The sequence below is a fragment of the Megascapheus bottae genome, chromosome 6, assembly GCF_031878675.1.
Source record: "Megascapheus bottae isolate mThoBot1 chromosome 6, mThoBot2.hap1, whole genome shotgun sequence".
Lineage (NCBI taxonomy): Eukaryota > Metazoa > Chordata > Mammalia > Rodentia > Geomyidae > Megascapheus > Megascapheus bottae.
The window spans coordinates 72,405,487-72,429,434 of record NC_143514.1 but is presented as its reverse complement, the minus strand read 5'-3'; the positions used below and the strand labels follow the sequence as shown (position 1 = coordinate 72,429,434).

Sequence of the window (23,948 nt, the reverse complement as noted above, 5' to 3'; positions counted from 1 at the left end):
GTACCACATACACAGAAAAAGCTGGAAGTGGGGCTATGGCTCAAGTATTGAAAAAGTCCAAGTACAGTGCTCAGGCCCTAAATTCAGGCCCCAGAAATGGGGTAGGAAAAAAAAAAAAAGACACTACAGCTAATTCCTTATTTTAGTTCATAAAGCTTTTTTAAGTGGAGCTGTGGCTTGAGTGATATACATCCAATTGTCTAAGTGGTAACTTGATAATGAGAGTTTTCACACAGTTGGTGTACTCTAATAACAATGAGAGGTATTGTAGAGATTCAGATAGATTCCTATACACAAAGAAGACCTTTTCTTGGCCGGGAGTTTTGACTAGTGGTTAGAGTGCTTGCCTAGCATGCATGGAGGTTTGGGTTTGATTCCTCAGTACCACATACATATAAAAGCCGGAAGTGGTATGGCTCAAGTGGTAGAGCCCTAGCTGTGAGGAAAAGCCCAAGGGCAGTGTTCAGGCCCTGAGTTTAGTCCCCAGGACTGGCAAAAAAAAAAAAAAAGAGGACCTTGTCACCATAACAGTTAATGAACAAAAATGAAAATGTTCAAAATGCCAAGCAGAGGAATACCTAAAAATAAAAATGAAGTTAAAAACAATGAAGTGACTCTTAACTTTCAAATTACTCTTAAGTTTCACTATCCTTGAGTGAAAAAGCTAAGGGACAGCTTCCAGACCCGAGTTAAAGTTTCAATACTGTGATTGAAAAACAAAATGAAACAAAAATCATGAGCTAAATGAACACAAGGGAAACAATATTTTAAGAACAGAGGATCTCTACTGAGAAACTATACAATGACATTTCTCCAGGAACTTCAAATAAGTCACTGGAGAATCAAACAGAAGATTTTGAATAGCCAAAGAAACAGACTTTATTCCTTTTAAAAGATACCAATTTAATCTCCTTTCAGACAATTCTAATTAGCTGGGCAAACATAGTTCCTTTGTCAATGGGAATTCAGAAGCATTATTACAAGGGAAAAGAGAAACTAAGGCAGGGTACAAATATAAGCTCTAGAAAAGAGCATACACAAGAACCTAAAAAGCAAAGACATTAGTGGACAATAATGGCAATGCAAAAGAGCCACACCTTCACTAGCCACTAGCACTGATGGATTAAGTGCTCCTGAAAAGTTGCACTAAGTATACTTTGTTTCAGAAGCCTAGAGAATGAATGAGAAATATTGTCTGATAAGACTCACAATAATAATAGTCATAATAGTAATAATAATACTAACAAAAGTAAAAGATTATAAAAAATTATTTTCTCTGGCCTGGTGAAGATCAAGTCATAAGACTGCCTGCTTAGTAAGCCATCGATCTGAATTGAGATCCCAGTGCCCCTGAACTATATTCTATTATTGTGCTACAGATTCTTATCCTATGTAATCCATTTCAGAAAGTACTTGTCTGCATCAATCTTACAAAAACAAAAGTAGGATATGCCCTATGTAAAGGTTACAATGAAACCAATTGTTCTGTACCATTAATATGTACTGATATAAAAAGGAAGCCAACTGAGGGTGCGGAGCGGGGGAGGGGAGCACGGGCAGGAAGATAAAACAGGCAGAGAAACTAATGAAAAATAAAGATAATCTCAACAACCTGAAATGAGTAAGAGCAGTAAGCATATGGGTAGACTGTCAGATTTCTTAATATTCTTGATAGCACAAAGTAGTTACTCTACAGCACTGTCAGCAGTGTGGTAAGTCCCAGACATGACTGAGGAGTTTTGTGCACAAAGCCCGGCTTGTCAGATAACCTACCCTTCCCACCCATCACATCCCAAACCCAACATCCCATTGCATTCCTACCATCAAGATTAGAGGAAGAAATCAACTTTGAGGATGGAAGGAATGCATGCATAGCATTAGCATCATGATCTATACATGTGAGATGCACACGCGCGCGCGCGCACACACACACACACACACACACACACACACAGAATGGCCTGGAGTAAACATGAAAAATGTGATTATCACCTGGTTAATGTCCTTCGGGGATCAAACTCTAATGGTGTGGCTGATGGGGAACCTGATGGTGCTGGAGGTTGCAGAGCAGAGAATCTGTTTAAACTGGAAGCACCTGACCGTAAGGCATCTGCAACAGGTGTTGAAGATTTGGAAAAAAAAAACAACACACACACAAAACAAGAATGACTACATGCATACAAAGTCATCTATCTCTGGGTGAGGGCCTCAAACTATGACTCTTTGATCCATCTTTCCTTTCTTCCTTTGATTAGGAATTGCTTTCATTTTATATTTGTGATGGTTTCTCAATATGTTGTCCAGGTTGGCTGGAACTTCTGGGTTAGGGTGATCCTCCTACTTCAGCCTTCACAATAGCTGGGACTGCAGGTTTTGGCTGTCATATGTACATCATATGTAAGTTTTCTAACCATTTCAGTTAAGCCAACCTCCTAATCTACTTATCACATTCTGAGAAGTAAAAGATTAGAGGGATTTTGTAAACAAAGAAACATTTAGAAATCTTTGTTCAGTGGCTCATTTCTTTGACAATTAGGAAGCTGAGAACTGAGAATCACAGTTTGAAGCTAGCACAGGTTAAAATGAAACCCATTATCCATGAGACTATTTTATGTGTGTATGGAGGGGGGCTTGAACTCAGGGACTGGGTGCTATCACTGAGCTCTTTTGCTGAAGGCTAGTACTCTGGCACTTTGAATCAATTTCACTTCCGGTTTTTGAGTGGTTAACTGGAGACAAGAGACTCCTGGGACTTTTCTGCTCAGGCTGGCCTTGAACCGTGATATTCAGATCTCAAGCCTCCTGAATAGCTAGGATTACGGGTGTGAGCCACCAGCACCCAGCTTCCACGACACTCTCATTTCCAATTAAGCAAACCACTTCCTCCCTGCCAAAAAGCTGGAAGTGGATCTGTGGCTCACATGGTAGAGCATTAACCTTCAGCAAAAATGCTCAGGGACAATGCCAAGGCCCTGAGTTCAAACCTTAGGATGGACACAAAGCAAACAAATACATAAATATTATCCTGAATGGGGTATAGTAAATAGAGAGATCAAAATGAACTACAATGCTGTATGAAGTAAACCAGTATAAATGTTATGATACCATTTGTGTGAAATTATATACATGTGCATTTTTACACAAATAATAAAAGCTTGAAAATTTAAGGTTTCCCACCCCCCCCCCCCTTTTGGCTGGCCTGAGCTTGAATTCAGGGCCTAAGTAAGTTTTCCTTGAGCTTCTGGGATTAAGGCTAATGCTTTGTCACTTGAGCCACAGCTCCACTATCAGCTTTTTGATGGTTACTTGCAGTTAAGTGTCTCACAGACATTCTTTACTAGGCTGGTTTCAACAGGATGATTCTAGTGGTAGAGCTGTAACCTTGAGAAAGCCCAAGAACAGTGCCCAGGCTCTGAGTTCAAGGATAAAGATGGGCAAAAAAAAAAAAAAAATCAATGGTGTCTCATGCCTGTAATCCTAGCTACTTACTGATGAGGCTGAGATCTGGGGATTGTGGTTCAAAGTCAGCCTGGGCAGAAGGCAGCTCATGAGAGACTTTTCTCTAACCAGTACAAAACGAAATGGCACTGTGGCTCAAGTGGTAAAGCACTAGCCTTTAGCACAAAGAGACTCGGGGACAGTGTACAGACCAACAATAAGCAAACAAATGAAGTCAATGGAAAATGAGCTGGTAAGTAGATCAAGTGGTACAGTGCTTGCCTAGCACTGAGTTCAAACCCCAGTACTGAAAATGTTTTTAAAAAGTACTGAGCCATCTAGTGTCTCATGGTCTATAATCTAGTTACTTGGATAGATAGACCTGAAGATAGGGAGGATGTGATTTAAAATGCCAACTTAGCAAGACTTCAATGAAAAAGCTTGGCATGGTAGTACAGTCTAATATCAGCTAAAGGAAGGCATAGGTAAAAGGATTGTGGTTAGACACTAGCCTGGGAATAGTGTGGTACTTTATCAGAAATATAACTAAAGTAAAAATGTGCTGGGAGCATGGCTCACTTGGTAGAATGCAAGGCCTTGAGTTCAAGCCTGATACTAAAAAACCTAGGTTGGCTTTGTGAACAACCACCAAAGAACATAAAAGATAACCTAAAACCTCACATATGGGACAATTTCTGGTGTTCTATAATGTTGCAGGGAATGATGGCTGACAATAGTTAAGGAAATATTTTAAAATAGTACCCAGAAAGAATTCTGAATATGTGTGACAAATAGATCACAATGACAGGGGAAGGGCAATTCCACACATACCAGTTTCGCTTGCCTTCGCTCCACCGCTACTGCCTTTTCCCCAGCTGCCCAGCTGTGCTTTAGGTACCAGCTGAATTTTCTCATCAATTGTGGGCTGTAATAAAAGAGGCCACATTCATTTATAGAAAACATGCTAGAGGACTAGTTCTGTCTTCTTCAGTAAGGTAGATGCAATTTTTGCAACAGGTTTGTTTGGAATGACAGTTTACGAAACAAGAGTGTTACAGTGGATCAACGCAGTCAAGAACTTGTGTGGACTCAGTTCCAAAAAATGAGGTCTGAAGTCACTGGTCAAGAGAATATACTTAGGGGGGTGGGTTTCTTTATTTAGGGTGGTTTATTAGTTTGTCAAGTGTATTAAGTAAACTTGTAATGATTTTGCTTGTATAATAATGCCCAGTAATTTAAGAAAGAAAACAAAGGATTGCATAAACATAAAAAAATTCACAAATTTCATCACACCATTATCAAAGATAAGTTATTAGAAATAATTTGGTGCTAAGAGTAGGAGTAGAATCCAAGAAAAGAGAGAGAAAGAATACAATACAGTATTATACTGTTTCTAGTACTTGGTATCTTTTATATTTAACTTGCAAGCACAATTTTACGAGAAATGAATGGAATTACACTGTAATGCATGTTACTACCAAATACAAAAGCTGGACTGTAGTAGGTTTGTTTGGTAGCAAAAATATTCTATATTGTAACAATAATATGTTCTCTTGGTATGTAACGTGCTTTTACACAAATCCTAATTAACAAATTATTAAGAATTTACATGTTTTTCAAGTTTTTATGGTACAGATCTTAGATACTTGATAATAGTACTATTTTGTTCCATGATGGTCACACAAAAAAGTATAATGGCAGAACCACCAACTTTATTATTAAATATTGATCTATAATAGTCAAAGATGAGGTTAACATTATCAGAATCATTTAAATGCACAATTGTAGTGCTAGACATAGAAGTAGGTGGGAATTAACTTGTATCCATTGATAGAGTTCTTGCTTTTAGATATAAACATCAAGATGAATATGCCAAACTTTTGTAAATAACAATAGCCTAGTTCATTACATCTTAAAGAGATATTCAGAGGAGTTTTCATAATGAAGCAAGACTGCCAAAAAACAAAGATATAACAGGTAATTTTTTTTATCACTTTTACTGTGTTTTCTGTTGTATATTTGCCTTTTTTTATATTTTCCTTTTTGTTTATGAGACAAGGTATTGTTATGTAGTTCATTCTGGCTCATGTTTACTTTGTAGCTCAGGATCCCCTAGAACTCTTGAACTCCTTGCTTTTGCCTTCTAAGTGCTGATTATGAAGATCTTCCCTCCCTCCCAATTTTTTTTTGTGCCAGTCCTGGGGCTTAAACACAGAACAGTCAGCTTTTGTACTCAAGGCTAGCGCTCTACCATCTGAACCACAGCACCACTTCTGGCTTTGTACTTAAGAGATAAGAGTGTCACTGATTTTCCTGTCAGGGCTGACTTCAAACTGTAATACTCAGATCTCAGCCTCCTGAGTAGTTATGATCATAGGTGAGAGCTATCAGCACCTGGCTGCAAGTTTTTGCTTTTTTTTAAAAATTGTAATGTATGAGGGGTTACAGTTATATACGCCAGACAAAGGTGCGTTACTTCACACACACTGATAACCCTTCTCATGTTTTTGTCCCCATTTCTGTCCTCCACCCCTTCTATTTCAAATAAACAAACATATATACAATATACCAGGTAAGAAAATCAGATACTGTAACAATATGAGATTAACCAAAGGGCAACAAAGAGAAGAAAAGTAACAGTACATTAAGAACAACAATCACTCAAGATAAAGCTCTTATTTCCATATCTTGGACATCCTTTCATTTAGCCTCATCCTATATGGCCTTGTAATCCTCTCCTAGGAGAGTCCTAGGTTTGTACTAATTATTACAAATGAGGGAAACCACTGAGCCTATGTTCCTTTGGGTCTGGCTTACTTCACTTAAGATGATTTTTTTCCAAGTCTTTCCATTTCCCTACAAATGGGATGATGTCATTCTTTCTGATGGCAGCATAGCATTCCATTGTTTATAAATATCACATCTTCTTGATCCAATCATCTGCTGAGGGGCATCTGGGTTGGTAAATAGGGCTGCAATGAATATCATCCTGCTAGTGGCTTTAGTATGTCCTTGTTTCTGGACAATTGGACAAATGCCAAGGAGTGGAATTGCTGGGTCGTAGGGGAGCTCTTATATTCAGTATTTTGAGGAACCACAATACTGCTTTCCATAGTGGTTGAGTAAGTTTATACTCCCAACAGTGTAGTAGCGATCCCTCTTGGCTACAACCCTGTCAGCATCTGTTGTTAGATTTCTTGATCGTGGCATTTCTAACTGGAGTGAGGTGGAATCTCAAAGTTGATTTCATTTCCATTTCTTTTATGGCCAGAAATGTCAAGCATTTCTTCATGTGTCTATAAGGCCATTTTTTTTTTTTTTTTTGCCAGTCCTGAGCTTGGGCTGAGGGCCTGAGCACTGTCCTTGGGTTTTCTCAAGGCTAACACTACCACTTGAGCCATAGCACCACTTCTGGCTTTTTTCTATGTATGTGGTTCCGAAGAATTGAACCTGGATCTTTGTGCGTGCTAGGCAAGCACTTTACCACTAGGCCAAGCTCCCGGCCACTATAGGCCATTCTTATTTCATCTTCAGAGAAGTCTCTCTTTAAGTCTTTGGCCCATCTTTTAATGGGATGGTTGTTTCTTTGAAGATTTGTTTTGGAGAGATTCAATTTTTTTAACTGTTGATAGATTTTAGATATGAGGTCTTTGTAGTATGGTTAGTTAAGATCTTCTCCCACTCTGTGGGCTTTCTATTCAACTTGCCAGCTATGTCCTTTGCCATACAGAAGCTCTGCAGTTTAATGCAGTCCCACTTATGCAGACTTTCTTTAATTTGTTATATTTCTGGGTCTTTATTAAGAAAGTTTTGACCTGTGCCAAGGAGACCTAGTGTTATCTCCTATTCCTTCTTATGAAGTTCTTTGATCCATTTGGAATTAATCCTGATGCAGGGTGACATAGAAGGATCCAATTTTAGTTTCCTGCAGGTGCTTAACCAGTTCTGCCAGCACTACCTCTTGAAGAGGCTGTCTTTTTTCCATTCTATTTATTTTTTGGCTTCCTTATCAAAGACCCAGAGGTCTGTGGGTTGATTTCTGGGTCTTCAGTTCTATTCCATTGGTCCTTAAGCCTGTTTTTGTGCCAGTAACAAGCCATTTTAGTTACTATAGCTCTATAATAGAGTCTAAAGTTTGGTACTGAAATTCTTCCTGTGCTGTTCTTTCTACTAAGAACTTTTTGCTATACGGGATCTTTTATTATTCCATATGAAATTGTGGATTGTTTCTTCTATTTCCTTAAAGAATGACATTGGGATATTGATGGGCATTTGTAGACAGCCCTTGGCAAGATTGCCATTTTCACAATGTTTAATTCTGAGCCTGGGTACTGTCCCTGAGGTCTTAAGCTCAAGGCTAGAGCTCAACCACCTGAGCCACAGCGCCACTTCTGGTTTAACTGGAGATAAGAGTCTCACAGACTTTCGTGCCTGGGTTGGCTTCAGATATCAGCCTCCTGAGTAGATAGGATTACAGGCATAAGCAACTGGCACTTGCAATTCTTACCTTTAATTCTACTTTCCATTCTTTTAAATTCTTCACTGATCAATATTTACTACTTCAAATATCTAGGGGAAAAATTATTTCATTTTACTGCCCATAGATATTTTAATTTTGGTCAGGGGGCTTGAACTCTGGGCCTGGGCATTGTCCCTGAGCTCTTCAGCTCAAGGCTACCATCCTACCACTTGAGCCACAGGGCTACTCAGGGCCTTATACTTGTTAGACAAGCAACATACCAGTGAGCCATTCTACCAGCCTTTTTTGTGCTGGCTAATTTTTAGATAGGGTCTTGCTTTATCCTTGAGCTGGCCTGGACTACAATCTTTGATTTTATGTTTTCAATGTTACTGAGATGCAAAGTGTATCCCACTCAGCTCAGTCATTGTGCTTCTTCTATAGTACTGATTAAAATGGTGTCTCAAGAAATTTAATTTGTGCTGGGCTGGACTTGAATTTTAGTCTCTTAATTTCTGCCTCTCACGTAGCTAAGTTTAGAGACATTAGCCATAGGGACATGTTCTGTAAGGGTTTTCTTAATGGAAGACCTAAGTTAATTCTTTAGGTGGGATCCTTAAGTTAAAAAGAAAAGATAAACATATTTAAGAAGCTTTAGGCACTTGTGGACTTTTTTATTAGCCCTGGGGCTTGAACTCAGGGCCTGGGCACTGTCCTTGGGTACTTTTTGCTCAAGGCTAGTGGTAAGGCCACTTACCATATTATCATTTCTGGCCTTTTTTGTATATGGCACTGAGGAATCGAACCCAGAGCTTTCTGCATGTTATGCAAACACTCCACCACTAGGCTATACTATTAGCCCCATTTGTGGACTTTTTTATTTTTTGGCCAGTCCTGGGCTTGGGCTCAGGGCCTGAGCACTGTGCCTGGATTTTCTCAAGGCTAGGGCTCTACCACTTGAGCCACAGCACCACTTCTGGCTTTTTGCTACGTATGTGGTACTGAGGAATCAAACCCAGGTCTTTGTGCACGCTAGGCAAGCAATCTACCATTAGGCCAAACTCCTGGCCCCTCACTTGTGGACTTTTACATGATCTATCCTTATATCTAAGATTCTAACTCTAAAAACAACAAATGGGTTTCTATATGTAAGGCCTAAAAGAAATCACAGAAGACTTTACTAGAAATTGTTCTTGAATAGTTATCTTCCTGTCTCTTAAGAATCTATAGGCAAAGCTGGGTACGGTGGCTCACGGCTGTAATATTAGCTATTCAGGAGGCTGAGATATGAGGATCAGGGTTCAAGGTCAGCTGGGGCCCTGAAGTCCATGAGACTCATCTCCAATTTATCAGTAGAAAATAGAAAGTGGGGCTGTGACTTAAGGTGTAGGGCTCTGGAACAGTGCCCAGAGTGAGTTCAAGCCTCATGACCAACTCTGGGCCTGGGTGCTGTCCCTGAGCTCTTCATCTCAAGGCCTTACCCCTCAAGCTACAGCCCCACTTCCCAGTACTAACATTTTAAAAAATATATGGGGCCGGGAATTGGGCCTAGTGGTAGAGTGCTTGCCTAGCATGCAGAAAGGCCTGGGTTTGATTCCTCGGTACTACATACATAGAAAAAAGCTGGAAGTGGTGCTGTTGCTCAAGTGGTAGAGCTCTAACCGTGAGAAAAGTCCAAGGACAGTGCTCAGGCCCTGAGTTCAAGCCCTGCCACTGGCATATATATATATATATATATATATATATATATATATATATATGTATGTATGTCTATTTTATATATGCAAGAAGTACTCAGGAGACTCATGGCAGAGGCATTGCTCACCTTAGTAATTTTGAGGAATTTGGAGGGATCCAGTACCCGACTGTTCTTGGCCCCTTGCACAGTGTTCCACCCACCTTCATCCACTCTCTGAACACCTGCAAGAAGAAGCAGCCAGCGTCTCATGAATCTCAAGTCTGTATGATACTGAAAAAATTATTATTTTCTCTCCAATCTAAACCAGAAAAAGACAAAAGCACTGTTGGCAATCTCTCTAATGCCTACATCATGAAACATCAAGCAGAGGCATTCTGCCTATACTGGATCTCTGGGAAACATTATGGACATACAGGGAACCAAAGGACAAAAATAACTCAGTGTCGGACAAGGCATAAGCTACGTTTGGTATTTACAGAGTTCATCACTAAGGAATTTGAAAAAAACTAGATGGAAAAGTATTTGTCTAAATTTACATCCTTTAATGGTGTCAAGCATGCTTTCATGACTCCCTCCCCCCCTCAAAAAACAAAACAAAACAAAACAAAACTTGTTTAGCATATTAGCTGCTCAGGCAGGTAACCTAGGCTTCCATTTTAAGCTTTATATCCAATTGTCAGCAGATTTAACCAGTCCAGTCTCTATACTATAAGCAGATTCAGTATTTAACTACTAGTAACATTAGGAAGGTTAACATGAGCCCATCAATGAGCCCCAGATAAGTATAAAAATATCCTCTCGTTTCCTGCTTCAGCCCTTGCCTGTCTACATCACAAAAGCCAATATATATATATATATATATATTCACACACACATGCACATATATATATGCACATATATGCACAATGTATATGTATATATAGAGATACACACAGACACATACACATTATTTGTCTGTTGTGGGACTTGAACTCTGGGCCTGGGCTCTGTCCCTATTCAAGTGCTTCTTCAAATAAGAGCTCATTTTTTTTTTTTTTTTTGCCAGTCCTGGAGTTGAACTCGGGGCCTGGGCACTGTCCTTGGACACTTTTTGCTCAAGGCTAGTACTCTGCCACTTGAGCCATAACACCACTTCTGGCTTTTTGTGTATATGGTACTCAGGAATCAAACTTAGGACTTTCTGTATGCTAGGCAAGCACTTTACCACTAGTCTATGCTCCTGGCCCGAATAAAGACTGCTTTACAGTTTTGTAATTTTATTTTACTTTGGATTTTGAGATCACTTTTCCCCTCTAAATTTCAATAACCTTTATAGAGAATACATTCATAATTGATGAGATCTTCAATTTGCATGGCAACTGTTCTCTGGGTCCCTTTAATCTGCCTGATAGACTTACATGGTAGAGGGCTAGACTTGGGCAGAAGAAACTTAGGGAAGGTTACCAGGCCTTGAGTTGCAAGCCGAGGACCAGCTTCCCCATCTCCAATTTTTTTCATGTATTTTTTATTGTAGTTAATAGAAGGGTTACAGTTATATTTGCCAGATAGAAGGTGCACTACTTCACATACACTGATACCCCTTTCTCATGTTTTTGTCCTCATTTCCCTACTCCCACTCCCTCCCATCAACTTGTTTTCCCCCTTCCCCTTTCCTATTTCAGATAAACAAATAATGTATATATGATATACCAGATAACAAGGAAAGATACTGTAACAATATGAGAATAACCAAGGGACAACCCCCACATTTTTAAAATTTTAATTTCTGCACTCTCAGTAACATTTAAACTAGCATCATATAACAACCACCACTCTATTCTTTGATTTAGTCTTTGTAATCTCATTCCATATTTGTGGAAATATTTCTTATATCTATGTCTCTCAGATCCCCGCATCTCATGATCCCTGTTTTATTACCCTCACCTGGTCTTCTCTTTTCTTTGGTCATGAGCTGTTGGACCTTCCTTTGTTCCTCTTGTTCTTCTATTTTGGCTTCTTTATGAATCTGTTCAATAGTTTTGGGCCCCTGATCTGCTCTTCGAGATACCCAATTACACTAAAAACATGGAAAATTAGGTTATCAGACAGAAACCCAAACATAAAATTGATACTTTTCATTATTATAAAAATTAAAGCATCTGCAAACCTGGAATTATATAATTTCTCCTTTGTCTTATGGGTAATAATTTTGGGATTTAAGTTAAAAGAAATAAAGTCTTTGCCAGGCACAGTGGCTCATGCCTGTAATCCTAGCTGCTCAGGAGGCTGAGATCTGAGGATCATGGTTCAAAGGCACCAGCCCGGGCACTGAAGTCTGTGAGATTCTTATCTCTAATTAATTCAACAGAAATTGGGAAATGGGGCTATAGCTCCCGAGGTAGAGTTAAAGAGCTCAGGGACAGTGCCCAGACCTAGAGTTCAAGCCCCATGACCCCCACACACACTCAAAAAAGTCTTATATATTAAGCTTGGCTATCTACACACTGCACATTCTAGCACCTGGTGGATAAAACTGGAGAGGAATATTAGGTCTGCCCAGGAAAAATGGCTCCTTCAGTTTGTTTTCTCTCTCTGCATGACTGCACATGGCCCTCCCTAGAAGTTCTTGCCCAGCCCGATAACCCAGTAACTGGTACACCTGGGGGAAGTGAGAGGCCCACAGGCTCTGAGGTCATGTTCCAATCCACTGCAGTCACACCACCTCCTTGCCTTGTCCTATATAATCTCTCCTGTTTAGTTTTCTCTGTACATCTACGATGGTTTGGCTCTCCTAATAAACTCTCCTCTGCTTGAACAAGATGTAGATAGACGTCTCTTTTTGACACTCCCTCCAAGGCAGAGAACTGCTCCAAATGAATTTTTTTTTTTGGGGGGGGTCAATCTAGGGACTTGAACTCTAAGCTCTTTAACTCAAGGCAGTCAGTCTTATCCCTTGAGCCTCAGCTGCACTTCCAGTTTTTTAGTGATTAATTGGAGATAAGAGTCTTTGGACTTTAGTTCCGGGCTGGCTTTGAAACATGGTCCTCAGATCTGAGATCTTCAGATCCTCAGACTCCTGAATAGCTAGGACTACAGGTGTGAGCCACTGTGCCCAGCAGGTCCAAACGAATTTTATCAGTTTTTTCCTCTTTATTTGTGATAGACCTGGGGCTAGAACCCAGGACATGGGTGCTGTCTCTGAGCTGCTTTTGTTCAAAGCTGGTGCTCTGCCACTTGAGCCACAGAATCAGTTCTGGCACTTTCTTTTTCTTTTTGCCAGTCCTGGGCCTTGAACTCAGGACCTGGGCACTGTTCCTTGGGCTTTCTCAAGGACAGAACTCTACCACTTGAGCCACAGCACCATTTTTGGCTTTTTGCTATGTATACGGTACCGAGGAATCGAACCTGGGTCTTCATGCATGCTAGGCAAGCACTCTACCACTACGCTAAACTCCCAGACCAGTTGAAGCATTTCCTTTTTCTCTATTGTCGGTTGTGGGGCTTGATCAGGGCCTGGACACTGGTCCTAAGCCTCTACCACTTGAGCCACAACAATCCTCCCTCCCCCACCCTAGTTCTTTGACATTCATGGGGCTTGAACTCAGAGCCTGGGAACTGTTCTTGGGCTGTCTTAAGGCCATGTCTTAAGGACATGGGTGCTGTCTCTGAGGTGCTTTTGTTCAAGGCTGGTGCTCTACCAATTGAGCCACAGCACCATTTCTGGCTTTTTCTGTGTATGTGGTACAAGGAATTGAAGCCAGGGCTTCGTGCTAGCATGCAAATAGCACACTAAAGAGTCTGGTTCATAAGAGTTTTTTTTTAAATTTTATTGTCCAGGTGATGTTTAAAGGGGTAAGCACTCTACCACAAAGCCCTGTTCCCAGCCCTACTTCTGGTTTTTGAGTGGCTAATTGGAGGTAAGAGTCTCAAGGGGATTTTTTCTGCCCAGGCTGGCTCTGAACCACGGTCCTTAAATCTCAGTCTCCTGTGTAGCTAGGATCACAGGAATGAGCAACCAGCACTCAGTTACTTCAGGCTTTTTTCAGGCTTTTTCTTAGTTTATTGTAGATAACAATCTCCCAGTTTCCTGCCTAGGCTATCTAGGAACCAGTATCTTCAGATCTGAGCCTTCTGAATAGCTAGGATTATAGGAATGAGATACTAGGGGCTTGGATTTTATTATTATTTTCTATTTGGAGGGAGAAGAGCAGGCAAAGAAGCAGGGGAAAATTGCTTGGCATTGCCTTCACAGGTGTGTAAATCAAATGTAATCAACATTTTTCTTCTTCCACATGCCCTTTGATTAACCCTCTAATTAGGACAAAAATTTTCTAATAATTATATATTTCCTCAACACTCCTAGCTACTGGTCCTAACTTCTCATAGGAGCACAAGTGGCTTCAGGCATAGATGGCAAATAGGGTTAGAGTAGCCTGCTTTGTTATAACAAGGACCCTAATTAGAATAGCTCTGATACTTACCCAGATCAAGAGCTATCCACAATACTATCTTGCCTGAATCTGAGAAAGGAAAGAAGTATGCCTCTAATCACTATTTTTTTCCCTGTTTCCCCCCCACACCCCTTTTGGTCTGGTCTTGGGGCTTGGACTCAGGGCTTGGATGTGATCTCTGACCCTTTTGTACTCTGGTCTAACACTCTACTAGAAGAGGTTCAGCTCTACTTCCAACTTTTTTGACTTTCTTGCTTATGCTACCTTTGAACCTTCAGATCTTCAGATCTCAACCTTTCAAGTAGCTAGGAGTATAGGTATGAGCTAGTGGCACTCAACTACTTGTATTTTTGTTGTGGTACATCTTTTGTAGAAGGTACAAGTAAAACTAAAAAAGCGGTGGGAATGATAAAAACTGAACAGCGTATAAGAAAGGAGGGTAAAAGCAGTTTTGCCAATCCAAGTTCTGAGCCCTAATGCAAAAGTATTATATTTTTACACATGTAAATAACGGTATTGTTACTAAATTTTCTTTTTTCTTTCTCCAGTCTTGGGGCTTGCTCTCAGGGCCTGAGCACTGTCCTTGGACTTTTTCCTCAAGGCAAGTGCTCTACCACTTGAGCCATAGCACCACTTCTAGCTTTTCTCTGTATGTGGTACCAAGGAATCAAATCCGGGTCTTTGTACATGGTAGACAAGCACTCTACCACTAGGCCAAATTCCTGGCCTAAACCCAGTTTCTTAAGAGAGTATTCTTTCTACTTACCAGCCTGAGGTCAATCACATCCTGAAGCATGAATCGAATCCTAGATGAGGTTTTTCTTTCTTTCACAATTTTCTCCATCTGATTAAAATACTGGTCCATACGTGGCTACAAGAGATAAAATCACTAGTATTCCCAGATGAAAAAATTAAATGTGATTTTAAGCAACAGATTTTTCAAATGATTGAGGAATAATGCATATTCAAAACTAATGATGGAATTAGTAGTGGTAGAATTTTGACCACTATGACCGACCACCTAATTTGAAAGGATATTCACCAGACTCCAAGAAAAATACCACAGGTCTGGAAGAGTCCTTAAGAGAGAGACGACTGTACCTTGTCCTTTATTTTACTGTCTCTGCTGAGAATGAGGATAATGGTTATTTTAAAAAATTCTACACAATGGTATGCAGGAAGGACTAATCTCTGAACTTGACTTATAAAAGAAGAGATAAGCCCCTACCTAGTCTAGTATAACCACCACATTTTGGGGGGTTTTCTGTCACAGTCAACATAATCTTAAATGACTCAAAAACTATGGACTCTTTCTTTCTTTCGTCCTTTCTTTCCTCCTTCCCTCCCTCCCTCCCTTCCTTCCTTTCTTTCATTGGTGGTGGGACTTAACTTCTGGGCCTAAGCACTGTCCCTGAGCTCTTCAGCTCAAGGCTACCCCCCTTGAGCCATAGTGCCACTTCTGGTTTTCTGGTGATTAATTGGAGATAAGAGTCTCATGGACTAACTAGGTGCCTGGGCTAGCTTTTTTTTTTTTTAAATATATTTTTTATTGTAATTAATAGAAGGTTTACATGATATTTGCCAGATAAATGGTGCATTAATTCCCATACACTGATACCCTTTCACATGTCTTGGTCCCCATTTCCCTTCCCACCTCCCCCACCCCTCATCTTGTTTTCCCCCGTTCCCTATCCAATTTCAGATCTGGGCTAGCTTTGAACTGTGATCCTCAGATCTCAGCTTTCTGAGAAGTTAGGAGTACAGGTGTCTGAGCCATGACTCCCGGCATTATAGACTATTTCTGATATTCATTCTTTAAATAATTCTAATTTTCATCAATCTTATTTGGATAATGCCATGTTATGGTTGAATTATAGTATATTGATAATTATTATTTTTTAACCAGTTGTAGACTTTGAATTCAGCTTCACACTCCCTCATCATGCTTGCTCACAATGGCATTCTACTACTTGAACCATGTACTGATTCTTGGGTGTGGTGGTTATTTTAGGATAGGAGTCTTTTTTTTTTTTTGCCAGTCCTGGGCTTGAGCTCAGGGCCTGAGCACTGTTCCTTGGACTTTCTTAAGGCTAGAACTCTACCACTTGAGCCTCAGCACCACTTCCAGCTTTTTTCTATGTATGTGGTACCGAGGAATCGAACCCGGGTCTTCATGCATGCTAGGCAAGCACTTTAACCACTAGGCCAAACTCCCGGCCCCTAGGATAGGAGTCTTATGGACATTTTGCTGGCTTTAAACTAGAATCTCCCAAATCTCAAGTCTCTTAGGTAGCTAGGATTACAGGATTCACTAATTTGCCCAGCTTTTTAATTTTTTTTTGGTCAGTTGTGGGGCTTGAACTTGGGGCCTAGGTGCTATTCCTAAGCTCTTTTTGCTCAAGACTAGCACTCTACCACTTTGAGCCATAGTACCACTTCTGGTTTTCTGGTAGTGAACTGGAGATATGATTCTCACAGACTTTTTCTACCTGGGCTGGCTTTGAATCTCAATCCTCAGACCTCAGCCTCCTTGAGTAGATAGGATTACAGTACAGTTATGAGCCACCAACACACAGATAATTTTCAGTATTACAATTAGATAACTGCGTTGTCTGTTAGAAAACAATTAGATAGCTGTGTCTAACAGACAACACAGTTATCTAATTGTAATATTCAACATCTATTGGGCCTGGCCATAATCCCATACAAAAGGTTTAATAATACCAACCTAGAGTAAGTTCCTGTCTCAAAGAAATAAAGAAATAAAAGGAACATGAGCCAGGAGAGGTGGCTCACACCTAAAATCCTAGCTACTCAGGAGGCTGAGATCAGAGGACCAGGGTTCAAAGCCTCCAGGGGCACTAAAAAGTCTGTTAGACTCTTATCTCCAATTAATCACCAGAAAACTGGAAGTAGTACTGTGGCTCAAAGGGTAAGGGGTAATCTTGAAGTGAAGAGCTCAGGGACAAAGCCCAGGCCCAGAGTTCAAGTCTCATTAGAGACAAAAAAAAGAAAAATAATCGATCTTCTTTACTTCTATAGGGCCTTCAGGTTTCATTATGGCTCTTCTCCATTTAACTCCTATCCATTTGTAATTCGATGAACCATAAGATGGTTATATAAAGAAAATGAGGGTATAATAGACAATCTGAACAATTTACAAACTGACAAATAATTTGGGACCAAATCTACCTCTAACTCTATTGTAAATATAGCATTGATCAGGGTCAGGAAAAGCAGAAGCACCAGCAACAACACAGGCAGATGTCTGTAAATGGCCTGGACAATGAGGATATAATGGAAGACTTTAGAGTAAAAGGATTTTTACCTTCGCTTTCTCAAAGTCCAGATCTTTGCCAATGGTAGTGAGCAAGCGACACAGACACTCCAGAGACTCTTCGTCATGGTTCTTTAGCAGCTTCACCACACAGTCATGCATGATGGCTTCAGTCAACATTTTGAGTTTAAAGAGTTCTCCAATGAATTTGATGTTCCCGATGGATCTCCGTCGGGCTTTGTCCTTAGCTTCCTCCAGTTCATCGTGAAGCCTTGTCCTCTCCTCTGGCTGTTAAACAGAAAATAACAGCTGTACTGACAAGAACAGGCTTAGATGCCCATGCAGAATCTTCCAAAGCAACTATGGACCTAACCTTCTCAGAAAACAGAACTGCAAAATGGCCCCTTTCCCCCAGAAGTCTGAATCCATTTCAGATCTATGGGACCCAGTAACTTTACAAAGTCCAGGATTACAATGAATACCTGGCTTGGAAGGTGAAATTGTTATAACATTTGGCCCTAAAAGGGCTAACACATTCTCCTTGATATCAAAATGGTGCCTTTTCATGGGGAAAAAGAAAAAAAAAGCTGTAGGCCCCTTACAGGATAGAAGGAAGATGCTGTAGCAGACTTTAGGGAAATTCTACTTGTCAATATTGGAAGTACTCACACAGTGTGTTGCATGAAACAGAACTTACAGCACTGGCAGCTTCAAGTTCTTTTTGCTTCTTCTCAAAGACATCATCATCTGCTTTATCTTTTTCAAATTCCTTCTGGCAGCGGTTTAGTAGCAGCTTCCGGAAATTCACTGTGTTACCAGGCTTGTCTGCCATAGGTACTTTTAGCTACATCCAGATAGAAACATACAAAAAACAGTAAGATTAGATAAAGGTATTCAAGATATACTTTTTTTTAAATTGCAAAATGATGCTGAGTGAGCCACAAATATACAGCTCAGCTACAATGGCAAGGTGGACACTTCTCTCCTATGCACGTATTGGCTTTCAGCCAACTTTGAAATCTACACAATGTCATTGCAGTTTAAATTCAAGGTTTTGTGCACATTAGGCAACTAAACCACAACCTAGACCTTTTTTTTTTGGGGGGGGGGGGGTTATGTCTTGTACTTTTTTGCCTATGTCCACCACCACAATCCTCCTATGCCTATTTCCCACTGCAATTACAGATATGAACCAGCAAGTCTGGCTTGTTAGTTGAGCCAGGGTTTTATTAACATTTTGTTGGAGATGGTCCTGTTCCATACCTCTTAAATTATATTGGATTACAAGCATGAACCACCATACCTGGCCCTATACTTTTTAGGTAACTTTAATTTTGCTAGTACTAGAATTTAACTCAAGGTCTCACACTTGCTCAGCTTGCTCACTTGGCTGGTGCTCTACAGCTTAAGCCATGCTTCTATCCTGGCTTTTTGCTGCTTTGGGAAATGAAAGTCCTGAGGATCAGCCTTCTTGGTCTGATTTTGACTGAGATCTCAGACTCCTGAGTAGCTAAAACTATAGGTGGGAACACCTATAATTTGGTTTAAAAACACAAACAGAAGTAACGGAAGGCAGGAGATAACCACAGAACAATTGTTTTAATGGGAGAAATCTATTTCTGTAGTGCTTGAGCTTAAGGCCTGGGCACTGTCCCTGAACTCATTCTCTCAAGCATACTGTTTTTCTATTATTTTAAGCCACAGCTCACTTTTTCTGGTGTTTAATTGGAGGTAAGAGTCTGACGGATTTTTCTGCTGCTAGCTTTGAAATGAGATTCTCAGATCTCAGCCTCCAGAGTAGCCAGGATTATAGGTATGTGCCACTAGCTCTAGATGAGAGATCTTTAGAAAAGGTAGATGGGTATTTGAGGGCTTCTGAGATAGCCTTTTCAATGCCAGTACTTCTACCTTGCTAGTACAGCTGGGTGTGATACTGACAGTAGGAGCCTGTGGCCTAAGTTATAGAAGAGTAGAGGTAAGAGGATTGCTGTCTGAGGCCAGCCATGAGCAAAAACTTGAGAACCTACCTGCAAGACAAACTGAAATAAAAAGGCTTGAGTAGTGGAATATTTGCCTAGCTGGCACAAGCCCTTAAGAAAAATATTCACACACCCACCCTCCTCCCCTAAAAAATAAATGACATACTGAATGAGACCCTCAATAGACACATTTGGAGGCAGATGCTTACAAGGTTTCCATTTGTATCTATTAAGAACTGCTCTCTTAATATTAACTGCAATAGTTTGTATCTTCAAAGTTACTTGTAACCAAGACATTTGGAAATGCTGGAGAATATGTTTAGAATATAAAGACTACAGGACTGCTTCTAACACATTCTGTATTACAGATGGAATCTTGAAAGTATCATTCTAACATTAGCAAAGTAGCTCCCAATTATTTTCTTTCTTTCTTTCTTTTTTTTTTGGCCAGTCCTGGAGCTTGAATTTACGGCCTGAACACTGTCCTTGGGCTTTCTCAAGGCTAGAGCTCAACCACTTGAGCTACAGCACCACTTCAGGCTTTTTCCTAGGTATATGGTGCCGAGGAATCAAACCTGGGTCTCTGTGCATGCTGGGCAAGCACTCTACCTCTATGCCAAATTCCCAGCCCCCCTCCTCCAAAATTCTTAAATGGGAAAATGGAAAAAGAAAGAAAAGTAACGAAGATGCATTAATTGTTTCAGCAGAACTAAGGCGTAAACCCAGGCCTTCATGCGTGTTCTACCATGAAGCTACATCCATAGGCCTAGGATATATTCGCATTTATATTCATAAAAGCTAATGTTCTTTTTATCAAGAATGATCTTGGGAAGCTGCTGGTTGATGCTGAAATTTCTTCAGAGCTGAGAAAAATGATGATGTGGTAAAGTCATGAACAGAATCACCCCCATGTTCTGTGATGTAAAGAAGTTCACTTTACAAAGCTAGTCTAATCAATCAAGGGACCAAGGCTTATTGTACACATTTCTTTACAGCAGAAACCATTAACTAAGAAAGAAGGGACATCATCACATAGTTCCTAAAGCAAAACCAAAAGGAGACTGTCCTCTACAATATAGGACTGACACACAGGATAAAGCACTGACTGACCAAAAAACAAATAAAAAAAATTAGAATCAAAAGTATACTCAGGGACAGGTTTGTATATAATACAGCACTAAGATGGCTTAGGTTCTAGAATAAATTAAAAGGTTCTAAAATTTAATACTAACATACAACTTGCTGCTGTATAGGTCAAATCAGCCAAAAGCCCTACCCACTTTCCCCATATATCCACCATCATCAATTACATAATTGACATGAAAAACAGGGCCTGGGCCATAATCTCATGGACCTGGTATGTAGAAAATAAGGATCAAGTTAAAATAAGACCCCTTCACAAACTAATCAGACAGATGGAATAAATACAACTTCTGATGGTTTGATAACACGGACAGACAGAAACGAGATAAGCCAAAGAACTTCCTTACTGGGGAGGTATAAATGCTACAGTGAACTCTCTTGAAGAGTTAGCTTATAGATTACCTTTTATCCCTTTAGTGTAGGGAAGGCTATTTTGAAAGAGCTAAGTTAAAGACTAAAGGTTTGGTTACTACTTGCTACTTACATAAAGGCAATTCTAAACTGATACTGTAGTATCAGTTTATTTAGTAATATCTAAGACAAAGGAGGCAAAGTACCTGTGTCCAACAGGGATGCAGCTTCGTGTATCCAGTGGACCCACTTTGGTCAGTCACAGTTAAACAGGCTAGAACTGGGGTATATGGAACAATGAAACTGAAGGAACACTAGAATTGATGTCATAAAGTCAGGATTTGTATCCCCAGCTCTATGACTAATGAACTCTGTGAATGTTGAACAAGTCACCACCAGAGGTTCCCGCATATGTAAGACAGTCCAAAGATTATAAAATAGCAGCTGAAATAGGGCTTTGGATATATCATAATCCTAGCAGTGCCATATAATGTTTCAGTTTTCTTAGTTTGCCCAAATCTATGTTCATTCATAAATGGCTTCTGTTAAGACTAATTCGAGGATTAAATGAAATAGCAAATAATAGTGGCTGGTCCACAGGACCCAATAAATGTTTAGGCATACTTAAATTAAGAGCAATACAGAAATCAAAGAAAGACTATAAAGAAAAAAGACAGCTTTCTAAGCAGTAAGGAAAGAAATCACAAAATATTAAAAAATAAAAATACCTGGGGCCAGGAGTTTGGCCTAGTGGTAGAGTGCTTGCCTAGCATGCACGAAGACCCAGGTTTGATTCCTCGGTACCACATACATAGAAAAAAAAAAGCCAGAAGTGGTGCTGAAGCTCAAGTGGTAGAGCTCCAGCCTTGAGAAAGTCCAAGGTGAGGGAAATTTAAAAACAAAAAACAAACAAAAAAAGACTTGCCATCCCAAAATGGAGTCATGGGAAACCACTCATATTTAGGGTATAAAGAATATGTGATTGTGAGCCCAGTGCAGTGGCTCATGTCTGTAATCCTAGCTAGTCAGGCTCAGGCACTAAAGAAAGTGAGACTCATCTCTAAACCCCTAGAAAACAGGAAGTGATGCTGTGGCTCTAGAGGTAGGGCAGTAGCCTTGAGCTGAAGGGTTCGAGGACAGCGCCCAGGCCCAGAGTTCAAGCCCCATGACCCAAAAAAAAAAGGGGGATTGTGTTTAAGCTTCTTAGACATATTTCCAAGGGTAGTATTAAAAAATCAGTAGAATAGGCACATTTAACCCTAGATGAATTATCACCCAAGGGCACAAGTAACATGAGCAGTTGACAGAGGTACTAGGAATCTGGAAATGGACCAGTGAGAATATAACTTCTGAGATCAGTGACTCAGGGTAACTGCAAAGAGACCATGGCATTAGGACATCAATATATGTTAGCTATTGGACAAGAGAAGCACTGAAATTGTTTACTTTGAAAACCACAAGAAGGATGAATGTCTTAATCTGCTTAGGTTGCTATAATAAAATAGACAAATTAGTCTAAACAGCAGGTATTAAAAAAATAGTTTATATGAGGACACCTTTCCTGGCTGAAAGCCAGCTGACTTTCCACTCTCTATTATATAGCTATATTATACAAAATCCAATTATATGAACTTCATATCCCTGAACAACCTCATCTAAACCTAGTTAACTTACCAGATGCCTAGTTCCTAATACCATCAGATGAGGGCTAAGAGTTTCACTTATAACTCGTGTATGTGTGTACATGCATGTCATATGAGGGCTTGAACTCAGGGTACTGTCCCTGAGCATTTACACTCAAGGCTATCACTATCATTTGAGCCATACCTCCACTTCTGGAATCTTAGTGTTAATTAGAGATAAGAGAGTCATAGTCTTTCTAGCCAGGGCTGGCTTTGAACCTCCATCCTCAGATCTCAGTCACACAAATAGCTAGGCTTATAGGCATGAGCTACTGGCACCTGGCAACCAAAGATTTTTAAGGGGACACAAATGTTCAGCTTACAATAGCATCTGCCTTGTACATGCTTGGTATGAGCCTGCAAACATATAGCAATAATGAATTTTAGAAAGAATGAATGGTATTGTACACAGTGAGAAAAAGATTTAGGTACCTACATCATTCACTGAAGCATTAAATAAAACAAAGATGTCTAGGTATCTTATATATGGGTCATTGGAAGATGGTTTTAGTGACTAGTAAGCACCTGCATTTAAATTTCATAGTGATAGTGCAGTGTTGCACAGGGTAGTTGTAATGAGATCTGTCCACAGACAGGTCGGCAATGACTCTTCTTTGGCAGTGGAGTTTGAACTCTGGTCCTTATGCTTGCCACACAGGTGTTCCCATTGCTGGGATATTCTGTCAATCCAGATTTATGATTGTCATTTTGCGGACAAGAACTCCCTGCCATTATTTTGTTGGGAAGGTATCTTGTACACATTTTCTGCTCTGGGCTGACCTTCAGCCTCAATCCCAACAATGTTAGCCTCCCATGCAGCTAGCCATCAGATGGGAGCCACTGGTGCCCAGCAGTCGGGAATCTTGGATTGCTGAACTCTTTAGCTACACTAAGCTTGAATAGTTGGTAGTAGTTGTGGAGTTGCGTATGAATGCAGTTAGATATTAGTACCACAATTTCCTTCAAGTCATATGACTTATACTGCTGATGTATTTGTTAGTGTGGAAGGTGGCTATTGCTTATACCCTAAAGAAACAAATTCCTAGAGAATCATCAAGGTATGTCAGCTGTGTGTGTAGACAAGAGAACAGAAAATAGAAGGACAAACCTTGGCCTTGCAGAATATACTCAGTATCCAGTTCTATCTCAGAACACATGGCTTGCTGGGCTTGCTGGTGGTAATCCATGACCAGCTATTTATATTGCCTCTAAAGCATTTCTGAGTCTGAGACAAAGTATTTGGACCAACTATTACAACAATAAAGCAACTGGTTAAATTTCTTTCTTTCTTTTTTGTGGATTATGGGGCTTGAACTCAGCCTGGGCGCTACCACCCTACCCCTGGGCCTGGGCACTGATCCTAAGCTCTCCAGCTCAAGGCTACCACCATACCTCCTGACTCAAGCCCTACTTCTCTTTTCTAGAGGTTAATTGCAGATAAGAGTCTCAGGCCCTTTTGTGCCTGGGTTGGCTTTGAACCTTGATCCTCA

At 40.2% G+C, this 23,948-nt stretch overlaps 1 protein-coding gene across 20 annotated transcripts in view; it reads right to left on the bottom strand.

The window, feature by feature from the left end:
* The window catches only part of Eif4g3 (eukaryotic translation initiation factor 4 gamma 3), a 224,921-nt gene that overhangs the window by 30,690 nt on the left and 170,283 nt on the right, over positions 1-23,948 (bottom strand). For all 20 annotated transcript variants that reach the window (XM_090335635.1, XM_090335639.1, XM_090335656.1 and 17 more), the window contains 7 exons: positions 18,001-18,147; positions 17,355-17,591; positions 14,793-14,897; positions 11,520-11,652; positions 9,723-9,817; positions 4,270-4,363; positions 1,993-2,110 (listed from right to left, as the gene is read on the bottom strand). In XM_090335635.1, coding sequence (XP_090191761.1) covers positions 1,993-2,110; positions 4,270-4,363; positions 9,723-9,817; positions 11,520-11,652; positions 14,793-14,897; positions 17,355-17,591; positions 18,001-18,147 — 929 coding nt within the window. The remainder of the gene's footprint in view (positions 1-1,992; positions 2,111-4,269; positions 4,364-9,722; positions 9,818-11,519; positions 11,653-14,792; positions 14,898-17,354; positions 17,592-18,000; positions 18,148-23,948) is intronic.